The sequence below is a fragment of the Perna viridis genome, chromosome 6, assembly GCF_037379345.1.
Source record: "Perna viridis isolate PV_CMFRI_1.1 ecotype Kerala chromosome 6, ASM3737934v1, whole genome shotgun sequence".
NCBI classification, from domain to species: Eukaryota; Metazoa; Mollusca; class Bivalvia; order Mytilida; family Mytilidae; genus Perna; species Perna viridis.
In genome coordinates, this window is record NC_142450.1 from 7,232,825 (window position 1) to 7,251,194 (window position 18,370).

At 34.1% G+C, this 18,370-nt stretch overlaps 1 protein-coding gene across 10 annotated transcripts in view; it reads left to right on the plus strand.

The window, feature by feature from the left end:
- Positions 1-18,370, plus strand: part of LOC148613499 (uncharacterized) — a 35,360-nt gene that overhangs the window by 1,038 nt on the left and 15,952 nt on the right. For 7 of the 10 annotated variants that reach the window (XM_088586808.1, XM_088586805.1, XM_088586809.1 and 4 more), the window contains exons 2-5: positions 1,009-1,775; positions 8,040-8,214; positions 14,324-15,594; positions 17,619-17,822. In XM_088586808.1, the coding sequence (XP_088442934.1) occupies positions 1,009-1,775; positions 8,040-8,214; positions 14,324-15,594; positions 17,619-17,822 (2,417 nt within the window). Of the gene's footprint in view, positions 166-1,008; positions 1,776-5,550; positions 5,834-8,039; positions 8,215-11,335; positions 11,480-14,323; positions 15,595-17,618; positions 17,823-18,370 lie in introns of those variants that run through there. The other 3 variants (XM_088586806.1, XM_088586812.1, XM_088586813.1) reach the window with 3 other exon arrangements.

Here is an 18,370-nt window from a genome sequence, read left to right on the forward strand (position 1 = left end):
GAAAGCCCATTGTGTATTGTTATAATGGGTTTTAAAGGATATAGTGTGACGATTTGAAAGAGCCCTTGTCTAGAGAACGAATTTATTTTGGGCTTCTAAACAAGGGGCTAATTGTGGACTATAATATTTAATCTGAGGTCCGCAGAATGGAAGACCCCAAATCAGGTAGGATAGATTTATGTGACAAATTTATGTATTGGTATCATATATTTTTAATATCTAATTTAAATGGAATATTTTTGTTATCCAATATATGTTATTGAAGACGCATTGATCAAGCTAAAAATTGTCTTGAGTGTCCAGGTTATTATAATATGAAAAGTCATAATTCATTTGTAAGAGTCCGATTACATTCTTATTTAACTCGTTAATAGGGGTCGAGTGTTAAAAAGTAAATCATTAGATTGACACCAACAAACCGTGTAAACGCTATGATTATTCTCGATACTTACCATTTATATACGTAAGTGGTTTTTGCTCGATGACACACATTCTGCATGTTGACACTAAGCATATCTTTAGTTGGAACTTGACTTTTGTGTGGGTTCGGGGTGAAAAAAAAGTCAGGCAAACTGACGTCAGCCATGAACTTCACTTGGGACCACCCACAAATTCCTTTCTAAATCCGCCACTGTCTAATTCTATGCAAATTTCAGATAAAATTGAGCAAGTTATAACCCGAACCCCGACCTTTTTCAAAACCCATACGGACCCCCTCCTTTTTATTTTCCTTGATTCGCCCTTTGTGTTAGCCTAAGACTACCTACCGTATGTAATTCTACTGTATGTAATTCTGAAAAAATGCAAAATTAACACATCATGTAGCTGCATGGTTTCAATTGACCAAACAAAAAGCAGGAAGCGTATTTATCCCAGTGATATAATAAGTATATCTAATATTCCTGATAAGACCAAAACATTTCAAGTGCTGTCAAAATACTCTAAATATTACAAGATTAAATTTACACCTTTAAAAGGAAACTTTACTTCTAGTTTTGATCTTTACAGGTTCGTCTGGTGACCAGAATGAGGTTGTAACACCAACAACGGAAACTCCACAAGAACAGCTTCAAGCTAACGATCCTTTGACACGGGAGCAATTAGAGCCAGCCGACGACACAATTCCACAGGAGGAGCTAGTGCAATCACACGGCTCAAAATCACAGGAAGAACTATTGGAAGCAGACGATTCTATTCCAAAGGAGCAACAAGAACAAACAGAGAAGCAAGCTACCGGAACAAAAGGCGTGGACGAAATTGGCTCGTCAGTTGATCCTGATGAAAATGTTTTGATTGCATTGGCAAGCTCTAAAATCGTAAACAACGAGGAGAAAATAGATGAAATTTTCGACGAAAAAGACGGAGACGCATTAAAAGGGCAGGAGGCTGATACATTCACGGATATAACATCCGACGATTCAGAAAGTTTGTGTGACAGAAAGGACGACTTTGACATTGATGAAAGGAATGAAAGTGAGACGAGTGAAATAATATTTATTGAGAATTTGTTGGATGCAAGTGAGACAAGTGAAAATCCACAACCGGTTCAAGAGGAAGTTATTATTGGAAGTGCAAATTTAACTCAAGAAACTGGAATATTTATTACACAGACAGAAACAAAGAAAGAAAGAAAGCTTGAGATTGAAGAAATGCCTGAAAAACGAGAGGAGGAAGTTGTGTCACCTACTCTTCAGAGAGCTAATCTCCGTTTCAGGTGGGGAAGGACAATTCCTGTTACTGCAAATGATGTAGTTTTCTTCTCATCACATAAAAGGGTAGGTATTTTATATTTTATAAACTTCTTAAATAAACATACTGAAAAATGGAAAACAACATTTCAAGATAAAAATAACCCACTTTTTTACAAATGAAAAATCGGTTATATTCTAAATAGACGAAGTCTGTCTCCCTTTTTCTTCAATCATTGCATCGAGTTATTCACACTGATCAGTTGTGCAAGGGATATACCAACTGTTCATCTAGTCCGAATTTCCTCTGACCCTGCAACCCTCTTATTTTTTTTATTTGGATATTGAAATGTCGGGTAGGGGTCAGAACGATGTGCCATACACAAAGTTGGAGATTTAGCGGTACCGCGGAGTAGGCGGGGCTTGTTACCTTTGGAACGGAACGGAGCAGAGACGATTTTGAAGGCCGTGAGGTCTTTAATTTTGAAACGAATGAAAGTTTTAAGTAGGTCAATGAGTGCCAAGGCTACATCAGTTTTCAAAGACCCCGATGTAGCAAAAACATTGTCTACTATACATGACAAATATGTTGTCGTACCATCAGACAAAGCCCAAAACAACATTGTTTTTGTCTGCAAAACGTTTTATATCCAATGTTTATTATCAGAGGTAGACGTAGAAAATAATAGCAGTGGTAAGACCTACACTGCTACCACTCTTTCCAAAGAAGAGATTGTGGAAAACCATAAATCTGTGCTATCCTCTTTTGGTGTCTCTACCAAGGACGATGATTGTGATTTACTGTCTATGTACTGGATTCCTAAACTTCACAAGAATCCATACAAACAACGTGTCATAGCTGGATCTGCAAAATGTACCACCAAACCTCTTTCAAAACTTTTAACTTCTATACTCACAACTGTCAAAGAGGGTCTAAAGTCCTACCACAACACTTGTTACTCCCGTAGTGGTATTAATTCAATGTGGATCCTGAAAAATTCAAAAGATCTTTTGGAGACAATCAGTTCAAGACTACTATCTGAATATAATAGCATTAAAACCTATGATTTTTCAACACTGTATACTTCTATTCCCCATACTCAGTTAAAATCCCGACTTAAAGACATTATACATCGTTGTTTTTCCAAAAAAGATGGTACACCTAGATACAAATATATAGTTCTTGGTAGAGATTCCTCATACTTTGTAAGGAATAATTCCAAATCATCTTCCAAATATACAGATTAAGATGTTTACAAAATGCTGGAATTTTTAATCGACAACATATTTGTCCAGTGTGGTGGACGTGTTTTTCAACAAACGGTCGGCATTCCAATGGGAACAAATTGTGCTCCTTTACTAGCTGACCTATTCCTTTACTCTTATGAGGCTGACTTTATAGCTGATCTGATCAGAAAGAAAGAATATTGTTTGGCTAGATCCTTCAATCTCAGTTTCCGCAATATAGATGACGTATTATCTTTAAACAATCCTAATTTCGGGGATTTGATACATCGCATCTACCCAAAAGAACTTGAGATAAAAGATACTACAGACACTGTGAAGTCAGCCTCATATCTTGACCTACACTTAGAAATCGATGGTAAAGGAAAACTATTGACCAAACATTACGACAAACGTGATGACTTTTCATTCAGAATTGTCAACTTTCCTTTCATCTGTGGCAACATCCCTTCGACTCCTGCGTATGGAGTGTTCATATCACAACTCATACGTTATGCCAGAGCTTGCCGAAACTACGCAGATTTTTTGTATCGCGCTAGAACTCTAACAAATAGGCTTCTGGAACAGAGTTATGTTGCTACAAGATTGAAGTCATCACTACAGAAGTTTTATGGTCGTCATCATGAACTCGTGGATCGTTATGGTGTATCCATCAGCACCATGAAAACTGATTTATTCAACGGGTCATAGTTTTCCTTTCCTCGTTTGTATACCCCGGATTTGACTTTTTATGAGCAACTCGGCGGGTGTTTCTAGAAAAGCAGAGGACGCGTACCCTACCGGTGCACCTGATCCATGCTCCCAGTTTTTAGTGGAGTCCGAGTTGCTCATTTACTTTTGTTACTTTGTATGTATGATTTTAGTTACTTAATGTTCTTTGTTGTGTATGACTGTTTTCCATCTCTGGTCTTTGTCCTTGGATTACATTCTTTGATTACCGCTATAACCTTGGTTCCCTTGATTACTCTTTAAAACCAGAATCTAACAGAATATTTCAAAATTCCTCTGAAAAATTACGTGCCCGCTACCCTTCCGTTCCAAAAGTAACAAGATCAGCCTACTCTCTATTACGATTCAAAATGTCAACAAAACAGGGTCTCTCGTGGAAAATTATCGAAACTTCAATAATAAATGTAATTTTTGTAGCAAATTTGGTATCAGCATACAGGAAAATGATTCCGGAATCGAACTAGGTAGGTGTGACATGCACAATTTCAACTTGAAAGTCGTTACAAGCGCTTGAAGAGCGATACTCCGCGGTACCGCAAAATCTCCAACTTTTTGTATGGCACATCGTTCTGACCCCAACCTGACATATCAATATCCAAATAAAAAAGAGGAGGGTTGCATGGTCAGAGGAAATTCGGACTACTGTTCATCGTGCCCACTGAAATCAGTTGTCTATCGTACTATTCGATGAAAGAAAAAAAACCAGACACTTAACGACTTAGACATGGCTGGTGGCAACTGCCCCTCTTTCTCAGGAACAGGGTTATGTTGCTACAAGATTGAAGTCATCACTACAGAAGTTTTATGGTCGTCATCGTGAACTCGTGGATCGTTATGGTGCATCCATCTGCACCATGAAAACTGGTTTATTCTAGTTTTCCTTTCCTCGTTTTTCTACCCCGGACTTGACTTTTTATGAGCAACTTGGCGGGTGTTTCTAGCAAAGCAGAGGACGCTTACCCTACCGGTGCACCTGCATGGTCTATGCTCCCAGTTTTTAGTGGAATCCGAGTTGCTCATTTGTTACTTTGTATGTATGATTTTGGTTGCTTTGTGTTGTTTGTTGTGTATGTCTGTTTTGAATGTCTGGTCTTTGTGCCAGGATTACATTCTTTTGATTACTGCTATAACCTTGGTTCCCTTGATTACTCTTGATATGCATCCATTATTTCTGAAACGAATTTTGGCCGTTGCTATGCCTACTCATTGACAATATCACAGAGAAAATAAAATATATCAATATCTTATGAATATCTTCTTCGAGTTCTATAGGGAAGAATGGAATTTAGAATGGTAAAATGTCAGCAGGTGCGATTTTTACGGAATTGATATCAACCCTACTTCTATCCGTTTGTTACTATTATAATTTCCTGTGTCCTAATATTCAAACTGTGTTTAATAAAGGGAAAACGGTAGTATTTATTTTCCCATATCCGACAATACTAACCTTTTCAAATTTTTCAGTAATTTTTAATTAAAACTAGGACTCTTAAACAATTTTTTGTTGTTGTACTTTCATTCAGAGATCGAAAAATCACCATGGCAATAGGGGTTGACCATCTTTTTTTTCAACCACCATCAAAAGTTCGAAGGTAGTGGAAGTTATGCATTATTTTGGTTCTGCGCTCTTTTTTAAATTTTATTTACTATGTATTTTTGAGGATAAAAAGTTTTAAACTTAATTTTTTCAACTACTTTAATCTTCAAGAATCTGAGAGAGTAAAATCATAATTGCAAACTTTGTCAGTAATCCATTCTGTCCTTTCAAAGTTCTACTTCCTTTCATATGAATAGGGTACACGATTGGTCAACCTAATGCAGGGAAATAAATACTACTATATTTCCTTTATTCCAATATATACAATTGTATCTGCTAAAACTTGGTTCTTATTTATATAATGAGGCAAAAAGACAAAGGCGAAAAAATTTCAGCATTTCCAGAACCCTGTTTGACCTCCAAATCTTAACAATCTTTCAACAAAAATTCTGGTAAAATTGGGTACATGTACCAGATGATATGGAGATATATAACAAAAGTTCTACTGGGAATTTAGTTCTACAACATGTAATTGCACTAACAATTGCAATGACAGTATGGTAAACATGGCAGAAAAGGATTAACAAGATTTTTGCTTTTGAAAACATTATATCCATACAGACATACAGTACTGGTATGAATACATATTTTCATTAACATCACTTTTGTTTTTTATGTATATCAATGACTTCTCGATCATCGGTCCTTGGGTCTGTTTAAAAAAAAATTGCCAATATTTCCATGAAGCATTTGCCTCATTTGCCTCAATGTAGTAACTTTACAGCCCTGATATTTATATGGCATCAATGGTGGATCCAGGGGGCGATCCCACAATGCACTTGACCACCCCCTCTCCAAACCTCATATATTATTAAGGAGACCATTCTCAATAAGCTAATTAACAAACAATAGATTTAATTGCAATACCTTGAGGTTCAAAGCATCAGTTTAAAAAAAATATATATAAAACCATCTTCACAACAACTGTCAATTCCTGCTAAATATGGTGTTGGTAATTTTGAATGTACACGTAAACAACAACTGAACTGCATGATGAACAGAAATACCAACTTCTACCTACTTTAAAGAATGTTTATTTCATTCCATCACATTAATAAATTTTGGTGTTCCTAGATTTGGGACCCAAGAGAACATCTCTGTGTTCTTGGTGAGAAAGCGATGCTGGACTAAAATATTAATCTCCTTAAAATTGTTGCTTTTACAGTTACTGTTTCTTTTTCTGATCAGACAAAGTGGCTGATAATTGCGCATACAAAACATATAGATTTGGAAAAAGGGCACGCAGTTGTCTTGGTGTGATAATGCTAACTATGGTACCATGTATTACTTTATCACACAATGCAAAAGTTGTGAAAAAAGAGTGAAATCCTGTCTTCTGTTGTTAGATGTGAAGTTTTATTTTCTAAACGCGCCTTTAAGTGGTCATAGAGCTAGGTGACTCTCATGCAGCATGTTGATTAGTTGCATCAATTCAGGGGTGAAAATAAAATCAGGCAAATTGAATTTAATGTTGATCTTCACCTCGGACAGCCCTCAAATTTCTTTCTGGATCCACCACTGGGCATTGGCATGAACTACTATATGTAAGCTCCAGGATGTTTCTTTACTTAAAATACAATCTTGGAGCTTCTGGGTATCCTGGGAGTGATTAATAATTTTCACTTTATTACCCTGTGACTTAAACCTATCACAATAGGTAATTTGATGATTTTATCAATAGACTGGGTAATTCTGGGAATTATATGTCTCTGCTGAAGTAAACATGGTGACTTGGCCAAGGACTTGCCTTCATAAAAATGTAGCCAGTCTATCTGGCAGTGGGTGAAACCCAAACACTCAGTAGGAGTAATTTCACTATTAAATGTGTGAAATGCACATTAAGGGCACATAAGTGCTAACCCCCTTGTATTCTGCACGAGACTCCAGCAAAAAAGGTCAATCTCCCTACAATATGTTTTCTCCCTTGCAAGAGACACAAATCAGATGGAATTGTGCAGATAACACTGTAAAAGCTTCTATTGAAAATTATCTTCCAAGTCTTTAGAAACAGGCTATATCAATGGCTATTTTTAGTTTAAGACACCAGTTTCATTTCAATCGTGAGTTTTTGACATGTTTTAGTTTTTGTATACTTTTCCAGATAAAACACTTGTACTGAATTAAAAGGGTACTCCTGTTCAAAGTTGTAATAGTGGTCACTATTTGCACACTTATGGTCGTTATTGAATTTACAAAATACTTTGAAAGAGATCCTAAAATACACCATTTGATCCCATGCAATGTTTGATAGTACTGCTTGGGTGGTATCGTGGTAGCTAGTGTGTTTTCCTGAAGTACAGGAGGTGGTTGGTTAAATCCCAATGTGGGTCCTAATCATTTAAAGATTTGAAATTGGTAGTCACTTCTTAAGGAGGTAGACCTAGGGTAAGGGACACAACACTTACAAATCATTGGAACGTTTGTATTCACCATTTTACATCAATCTCATGTAAGCATCAAAGTAACTTGGACTGATTTCATTCTGTTTCAAGGAAAAGCTTGAAAGGCTTTGGTGAAATTGAATTTGATACAAACATATCAATGATTTCAAGAGCTATGCCCCCTACCGTAGGTCTACCTCCTTAATATGGAAGATGGAGTAATGTGTTTGACAGGTCTACATGTGAGCTGTTGCCTCTGTGAGCTAGCACAATAAAAATATTATACAGTACATCAGAAAGCATATATACACTTTGATTGTAGATGGACTTCTTAGAAATCAAATTGTTGCTTCCTTAATCTGAATCAATTATTTGATAATATATTTGGTATATTTACAGGAGGACCCCTTGAAATTAACATGGTCAGAGGGAACAGACTGTTTCTACTCCAAAGACATGGAGGTACCAACAGGTGTGTACAAGGGGACCCTAGTGATTGATCAGAAATCTTACCCTATTGAGGAGATTACTGTTAAACATTACACATTTGAGGCAGATCTGTATATCAAAGATGGTAAGAATATAAAAGAATAGTGAATAATTAACACACTGCAGACAGTAATACCTGAACAACATGTTGTTTGAAATGATATCAAGAGTACACAATGTTTTATAGCAGTATTTAATACCAATATCCAAACTAATACCAGTAATTCAGGAAACAAAGATAAAACTAAAATAACAAAATAACAATTAACCTGCAGAAACCAAATGAAAAACAGAGAAAGTTGACAGCACAGACTATTGTAAACCAACTTATTTTTGCATTTCAGAAAATCAATTTTTTGTGGTTAGTCTAAAATTCATTAGATCAGGAAATTTTAAATCATTGGATTTTTTTCCTCAAACAAGTACCGGTATCTTAAGATTTTAATGGAAATTTTACAAATCATGGCAAATTTGAATGAGAAGTTTGACCAAACCACAAAAATTGGTACTCATGGAAACAAATAATCCTACCTGTGTCAATGCTCCCTATTTTTAGTGAAGTCACTTTTGTTTCTTTTTGCTTGTTATTTTGTTTGTTTCATGTTCTTTGTTGTGTGTGTTTATCTTTTTTCTCTGTTTATTCTTTATCTTGGGAATATATTCTTCTGATTACCGCTCGATTCTTTGCCTTTTTCTCAAGTATTTACACTGATAGATACATAGTTAAAATCAAATGAAATGACCACTTTAAGGAATGAAATACTGTTTATTTTCATAAAAGATTTATTATGTGCTAATTTAGTGAGCATGAAAATAACGCAAGAGTAAATCACTGCAAATATAAAGTATTTTTTATAATAAAATTTTCTGTAAAAGAGTGTTAATCTCAAAATGAAATAGCCATGTAATTGGATTTACATCCTGAATACCAAAAATAAATTGGTGTTCAATAAATTTACCAAGACATTGCAGGCTTTGCTCTAGAATTTCTATTTCCCATAATTCATCGCAAGTATAAAACCCGGGTAAAGAAACATTTGTTAATTATATAGGTTGATTTCTTTTGTGGGTAAGTTTTAAACTATTTATGTCAAACTTGTGGATGCCAGGCAAGATATTTCAGAGATTCTAGAGCACTACACAAGATTTAAAGTAGACTTAATTCACTGTAATATTTATAATCAAGTGTTTTTCAGCTGCTTTGTGGTATGGCCTAAATTGACTATATTTTACATATATTAGGTTCTGTTCCCTTATGTAAGTTTTTGGCTGCTAACCTGAATGACTTTGTTAGCATAATTTGTATTTTGACTACATATGATATTCTCCATACATCAGCTGACATGAATCTAACAAAGGGGTCTGATTTTTAAAGGGGAAGGTTTTCCTGCACCATTACACTAATATCAATGAATTGCCCTGTCATTTATATTGTATTATCTGTATAGAAATATACTTCTTCAGTAATCTTATTTATATTTACTGGTATACAAAGATTTAAAATTCACACAACTTGGGTTTTACGAACATACATGTATAGGGTCTCTATTGTATGACTCTGTATCTTAATACTTTCATGAATAATTTGTTTTTGATATTGGCAATTGGTAACAGATAATTTTATTCTATGCCTATTAATGATAATAAAATGGTGTTGAGATAGATTTCCTAGTGTGTATAATGAGAACTATCTCTAACCTGCATGAACATGCATAATCATTCAAGGTGTTAATGCACCAAGTTACCCAGTGTAAAACCTCTTGATATGTCTTTCTGATATCGAGGCAAAACATTTGGAAATGTGGCATTATAGATTTTTCCTTCAGTTCTGAATGGTATAAATGATTTCTGCACTCGAGATGGTAAAATGAAGATTTTCAACACATGAGAGTTAATGAGCACTTAAAATTCTTTTTATAATTTTACCATAGAGAGTGAAGAAATACATTTTGTAGTTTAAATCAAGAATGGGCTGTAGAAGAATAGATTTCTTCAATGAAACATATAGGAAACTTGGAACTGTGAAATGACTGGAAACCTCTCACAGAAATCACACCTTCCTAAAAAGTCACACACATTTTTAATTACTGGCTTAGAATGGGAGAAATTATTTTAAAAATTCACCCAAACTAAATTCAAATGGAAATCCATTCAAACATCTATTTCCTATATTATGTACAAAAGAATTTTTATTGTGGTTAAACCTTCCTGAATTTGTAGAATTCAAGTAGATATGTATACAGCATAAACATTAATATTAATATGCTCAGATGTATGTATATAAAGGTGGAAAATGGGCTACAGCCAAACCTGTCTAAAATGACCTGAGAGCAAAATCATGATCACATAAGACAAGTGGTCTTTATAAGCAGGTTACCATAATTGTACTACCATAGGGATACTCTTATATATAATCATAGTCTTTAAAAGACTTGTAGTGCTGAATCCTGTTGGTTGTAAAGACAAGTTTGACTGTATTTCTAAGCAAACAATTCATACTACATTTTTATTCAGTGTTTTTTTCTGCTTGTATCAGTATAACTATAAACCAGGAAATTTTTGCACCATTTCTACTTCATGGCTACTGGAATCAATCTACTTTTATACAGCTTTAAATTTGTAAAAGTCCCAAAATGGTATTATAATGTCCTTCAAAGAAAATAGTAAGGACATTTACAGGGTCTTTCTTTGTGTACAATATAGTGAAAATTTATTAAATAATTGATTCAAATCATGTCTGATTCACAATAGCATAATTAGAAATGTCAGTCCACTTTATAAAGGATTACATAGATATTTTTTTCAAAAATGACCTGTACATTGTTTACATGTATTTTATAGTTCTAAAGATAAATGACTGTATTTTGTGAAGTTTGCATAATTATTTTTATTAATGATTATGGATTATTTATTCTTTTGTACTGGAGCAAATTACTCAAGAGCTATGAAAAGTTTCCTGAGAGGCCATAAAAGGGGGTGTTAATAATTTACAACATTTTATCATGTGAGATAATCCCATAAAACCCTTTCATGTACCAAGAACTACAGATAAATATAATCTAAACAGTTCCTTAACATGAATACAGTCAATGTAAATTAGGTTGGCCCTTATTCACAAGTGAGATTAAAAGCAAACAAATATGTTCCCAGACTAGCCATGACATTACAGGGAAAGTCACTGCATGTTCAATTTAATTTTCTGATCATTTTGTAAAAGGATTGATCATGACAATCTTCAATATTTCACCATGGTTCAAATTTGAGTTAAATATGTCCTGATATCTTTGATAACTTTTGCTGAAAGTGCATATTTTATGTTATGGATTTTGATAACTTTACTTATAAAGGTGGTAAGTTTACTTATGGAAGTTTAGAAGTGTGTTGTGTACAAGTTGCCAGGGGAGCAAGTAAGTATTTTCAATATGAAGTGTTAAATTCTTACCAGAAATTTTTGGTACAGATAAATTTTCTTTCAACCTTTAAAGTTCTTTAGTTGTGATGTAATGGTCCATCTTAAAATATCATTATTAAATTAAATTTGAGGTCAGCCATGAAATTTTAATACAAAAAGATAAAATGTGTCCTGCAGAAAATTGGTACCCATGAATAAAAGTACTTTCTTTATAATTTATTAAGTCTTGCAAGTAATGCTTAAAGTTGGACAGTGATGCCATCTTGCCAGTAAGGCATATAGTTGGACTGTAAAGCCATCGTGCAAGTAAGACATATAGTTTGACTGTGATGCCATCTTGCCGGTAAAGCATATAGTTGGACTGTGATGCCATCTTGCCAGGAAGGCCAAGTAAAATGCCCATTCTGGTATCAGTTTTGCATCACATTTCTTCTTTGTAAATAATTAAGTTATGAACTAAATTTAATAGCGATAGTTTTTTATACTCACAATTTTTATTATTAGAGCACTATGTAATTCAATACCAAAACTGTTGCTATATACAAAGAATGCCAAAGCATAAGAATATGTGTATTGTTGCCACAAGTCCAAGCTACCAAGGCTTGTGCAGTTATAGGCAACCCTCTCCATATTTTGAATGAGTAATCAAGGGAACTAAGATTCTAGTGAAAGTCAAAAGAATGTAATCCAGGTACAAAGACCAGACATGGAAAATAGACACATACAACTAAGAACATAAAAAAAACAAAATAATACGTACCATGTAACAAAAGTAAATGAGCAACTTTGACTCCACTAAAAACTGGGAGCATGGACCAGGTGCACCGGTAGGGTAAGCATTCTCTTGCTTTTTAGAAACAGCCACGAGCTGTTCATAAAAGTTACATCCAGGGTAGACGAAAGAGGAAAGGAAAACTATGACACATTGAACTAATCAGTTTTTATGATGCAGAGGGAGACTCCCACATTTGAGCTTAGTCTCCCACAAAAAATTGTGTCTTGCGCTTGTGAAATTTGTGAAATAAATCCACAAGCCAGATATATGCAAAATGACCAAAATACCTTTTTTGATTTGAGCTTAATGTAAATTTATGCCAAAAAGTTTACTGTAAAAAAATGACTATTGAGAAGTGCCAAGATAGTCAAAAAATTTAACTGACCAGTTTCTAAGTTAATCCTGATTTAGAACAAAGTATAAAGTTCTGTGTATTTAATTGTTAAGATTGGATTTATTGTAGGATTTAACATATGACCAAGTTTTACTCAAATAAGAATTATTTTAGATATTTTAAAGCACCTTTGACTATTTTTAAACAAGTTTAATCTGTCAAAATTCCTGCCTTTAATGACAATCTCTTGATCACCTGTAGTACTTTATTACTGGAATGTTTCAGACCTCTTAATAAGGGAATCTAGTGATTTGATGTTTTGAATTGTTTAATCTCTGAAATATGATTCTGAACAAAATATTTATTTTGTAGATATCATTTACTGTACATTAACAACCTGAACTTCAGTAATTTTGAAATCCTTCAAAATCATCCCAAAATCTTCAATTTGGTATAAACATAACATACCCAGTGTACATCTTTTATTGTTGTATTATTGCAATAATCTGTCTTTAAGAAATAGTCATGGGTCCAAATAATTCATTAAATGTATTACATCTGTATTATTAAAATTAAACCCCTAAAAAAAAGAAGAAAAAAATTGTGACAATAATTCCTTTTCTTTAGTAGTGTTCCCTGCAGAGTGTGTTTGGAAAGTGTAGGTACCCTTCCCTTTTCTGTCCATTTTCTTTTAGTACAGGTATATTCCTTCAACTTTACTTTTAACTTGCAGTAGTGCCATTTTTTTACTTGAATGACCCTGTGTTTTTTAAAAGCTTTTGGGATCACTGTTAAGGTGACATAAATTTATTTATCCGAACAGAATTACTGTTAAAAGTTTTACTTTACTTTATTACATTTGAAGTCCATGTTTAACTAGGTACAGTTGTAAATAACTTGCTTATTAAGTGTTGACAAGTCCAGACTTTCCAAAGCCATTGCGTCTTTATCTTAATGGTGTAAACAATTGTTTATTTCTGTTCCAATTGACTGGCCAAAGTTATTAGATCAGTAATTATTAAATTTACTAACAAAGAACTTGTAAAGATTATGCCCCCAATACACAAAAGGAGTAATATCAGAAATTTAATCATACTTAAGTGTTAACAAGTAGAAAAGCTAACAAGCAAATATTGTAAAGAAGATTTTTGGTCTGTGAAATGATGACAATTTATGACTAGATCAAATTTTCAAATTATTCAGCAGTTTATTTCTTGCTCATACATGGCTTGTGTGACATCACATGCATATTTGTGCATTGAGTGAACCTTGTGTTGTTTGTGAAATTCTCAATCTGCTCATGAGAACAGATATTCTAGATAAAAATGCAATTTTATTTTTAAATAATCTAAGTGACTTCTGTGGAAATAAATGGCTTCATGTGTAACTTTAGAAATGGGATGTTATGTGATCGCAGGATATGACTTAATTTTAAGTTTGGGTGTTTAGCAGTGAGTGTTAAACTTGAAATTGACAAAAATATTCCCTTGGATGTAAGTGTTTGACCTGCACTGATAATCATGTTTCTGAAATGTTAATATCTGTTCATGAATATTTCTAACTGAATTAAAACATTATGCCTAGAACCAGGGTTGAGTATATTTTGGATTCTAGAATTCCATGTGTTATTATAGATACAATGAGCGACGATGAAAATTCTGATGTTCTTTCAGATATCATTGAGGATAATTTCAATATTGGACAACCAGTAAGTCCCAGAAACACAGAAAATTATGGTGACCTGAACAAATCTGCAGACGAACAAAGAGGCCTTAATTTTTCTGAAAAGATTGAAGATATTATAAGGCAGCAAATGACATCTACTGACACTGAACAATTAGCATCTAAGTCCGATTACGATTCTGGTCGTCGCACTCCAGTTGGGGATGTTGGTAAAGACACGTATCAAGATGGATTGAGTAGCCTGAATAATTCATACAACAAAAATTTTAATACTTCAGTTGTTGAGGATGAAATTGAACAAAGTTTTGATAATTCCCAGCATTCATCAAAGCCCCATACTTCACAACCTTCAGTTGAAGAAATTATTGAGAACACCTTACGTTGTTCTGGAAGTCAGGAGCAGAAAACTCCTGATGCATCAGCTGAGTTTTATAGCAAAGCTGAGAGAAGAACCCCTGCTGATATAATTCTCAATAGGGATAATGTAGATGACAGCTTTGGTTACAAATCCCCTTCTGCTACTTATTCAGTTCATAGCTCTGCGAGACAAACTCCACAAAAAGATTATGTAAGTGATATTCTGGACTATGAACCAAAATCAGCAGATGGTCTGTTTCATAGCTTTGAGCAATCTAGAACACCAACCAAGTCAGATGAAGGGTCCCGTCAAGGATCAGCAAGACATACACCATTAGATGATGATGTAGCGATAGTGCCATCTCCTGTAGGGAGTTACCATGGTTTAGCTAGACAGACACCACAACAAACATCTGCCAATTCTTCCGCTAGGCAAACTCCTCAACCAATGTCAGAATCACTACGGGCAAGTCAAGAAAAGATGTATGGCTCACATGGATCATTGCCTAGCTTACATAGTTCTTTGCCTGGGCATGGAGGATCTAGGCCACAAAGCTTGACCAGTGAGCAAGAATTGACTCAGTATTTTGAGCAAAGCAGTAGAAAAGTTAATGATAATGTATCTGTGGGGTCTAACAAAACACCAATGCCACAACAGTACATGGCAACAAACCAAGTTTCAGGCAGTCGGCCACAAAGTACTTCAAGTTTACCTGTGATCACAACACAACAAAGACTTTTGGCAGAGAAGCGTAGTATGACACCTGATAATTACATCAGAGTGCCAGGCAGCACGTCATCACCTGTAGCTCGCCCACCTTCTGTGTCAAAGGTAGATGCCTCATCTCGAGCTAGCAGTAGGACTATTACTCCAGCTAATGGTGTAGAAAATCAGTTTTCTGTGGTGAGTAAATTATACCAGATAAAACAACTTTGTTAAGGTATTCAGTGGCAAATTCCAACCTGCCAAAAGAGGGGATGGCCCAATGATGTCCAGTGTTTTGTATATACAGTGAAACCTGTCTAAACCAAACCCATTATATCTGTAGATTGTGTTTGCTTCAGATAGGTGTTCAGTCTACCCAGGTTTAGTAATATATTTAAACTGGTACAATAGGACTTCAAAAAGTGTTTGGTTTAGACAGGTTTTCATTTTTTTCCTGGGGTTAAGTTTAGAGAGGTTTCACTGTACATGTAATGATTTGTGGCATAAGCCCTTTCTTAAAGTGCCATAAGCATTTTACTCATCTGTTTGCTAGAATGTATTTATCGTGATGTTGTGTTCTCTAGTAATGCTAGAGGTTTACTGGCAAGTTGTTTTATGACCTGTTGCTATTGAAGATGGAAGTTAAAGTCCCTCCATATCTTGTTCAATAACTCCAAGAAATGTTTTGATGGATTTTGATAATTTTTTTGTCAGTCTGTTGCGTAAGATGATCATGATGTCTATCAGTCAGTTTCCACATCTCCTTTGTTATACAATTTTCAGTGCAACTGCTTATCACACGCACTTGAAATCGACAAAAGTTTTATATCTATAGGTATGCTATATGGTGGGATTCCAATTCAGACTGAAGCAACCTACTCTCTTTGTTTGACCACTTTGTTTACATATTACTGTCTTTTGGAGTAGGAATATCTTTGAGTTTTGCTTACAATTTTCTGATTTATTTTTTGTTGTAATTATGACATTTTATTTGACAATATTTCAAGACAGATTTAACATGTGCTAAATTGAAGTTACCGTAGATACAGAATTAAAATCTTATCTTGTATATATATTTCTCCAACAAAATGGTCTAATATTACAGTATAGAAGAAAGCTTAATGCATAGATCTATACTACATATGTTAAATTTGTCTGTATAACTTGAAATTGATCTATTATATATTCAGTATTCCCTTTCAAAGTTCCTACACATACAAAAAACCACACGCAGAACAAGCATCTATTTGCATTAATGTTTAAAAAACATATACAACTCAATCAAATCCCTCCAATACATTAACTGTGTCCGAACATGAAATTTAAAACCTGCAGGCCGTCAGGGTGATAAAAATAGTCATAACCATCAGAAAGAAAATTGTTAGGTTAATAGTTTATTTTATTGATCAAGTACCATTGCACAGGTACGTTACTTCTTGTTTACAGTTTAGTGTCCAGGTGAAAATTTAAATAATTTCCCATTAAAGGTCATATTCTATGTTAATCCCTTTATACATATAGTCCAGTGTCATGGAGGTTTGTCTTTTATTTACTAAACATATAGTGAAAGTGATCATTGTGTATATTTTTGACAAATTACTTTTTGAAATGATTAGAGATTTGTGTATTGAAATTCTTATTACTGATATATGCGAAGCTGCATATTGCAATTATTTCAAATTTATCATATTTAGTGATTTATTGCATGTTCAATTTTCTGTTACTGACAAATTTCCCATAATGCTTGTATAACCATGTGAATCTAAAATTAATACATAACTTTAAAGAACTTTTCAGCTTTTTGGACAAATACCAAGATTGTGCAATAAATTGTTATCTGTCTAAACTTATTCTATGATAAACTGGAAGTCTGTTTTATATTGATATTGTCAGTTCATTTGATGACTTGTACTTGTGATTTGGGATTTTGCTGTTTTGTAATTGAAGATGATATTGAACAAATTGTCTGTCCTGGATTTGGCGATTGCAAATTGAAAAAAAACCGGTTGAAATATAAATGGAGCAAGTATACACACAGCCAAATGTGCCACATATGATAATCCTATGGTGCTTGCTCGATTCATATGATAGTCATATGGTTATCATTTAATTATCATATGTTAATTTTGGCTTTAAGTTTGAAACAAGGGATTATTATGTATGCTCAATTCATATGATAATTGTAAAACTATTCAAAAATAAAACTGCATTTTCTTCTGCAGGATACTGCATCACTCAAGAGGATAGAAGATCTAGAGGACACTGTAAGAAATCTACGTAAATTGTTGAGTGCTCGAGAGCAGGAGGTTCACGAATTGACAGATCAAGTTAATGATGTAAAGGATATAAATAGAACTCTTCAAGATGAGGTACATCATTGTCGCCAGAAACATTCTGGTACACCAAGAAATGAAAACTTTAAAGAGGTGAGAAATTCTCTCTTTGAAATAGAAAGGAGATGGACCACTTACTGTAAACTTATCAAGTTTTCCTGTCATTGTGACTATGTTGCTAAATCACAAATTGCTTGTGGTGCTGCCAATGCCCTTGTTTTGGTTGAACGTCTACATTATCTCCCACACATTGGTTATCTTAACTCAAGAATACCCATTTACAGAAGAATGGGTGTTCAAGATCTTGACTGGAATATTGTATTTGATTGTTATTCATATCAGTCATTCTTAGGCAAAGGACTAAAATATCCATAATCACAATCTAAATTTCTATTCATGAAAGGACTACAATTGTACATGAACAGACCTAAATAAATATTTTTAAATTGTGCAGGTATATAGATAATGGGCTACTTTATATAATTCTGAAAAGGAAAAATATCTGGTTTGAAAATATGTTTCAACCAGAAACTAAGATGTTTTCTACACTTAGTACACCTTAGAATTGCATTCTATGAATTGGAAAGAAATCTACATCATTGAATACTGTTGAGATGGAGGTTTCACATGGCAGTTATTCA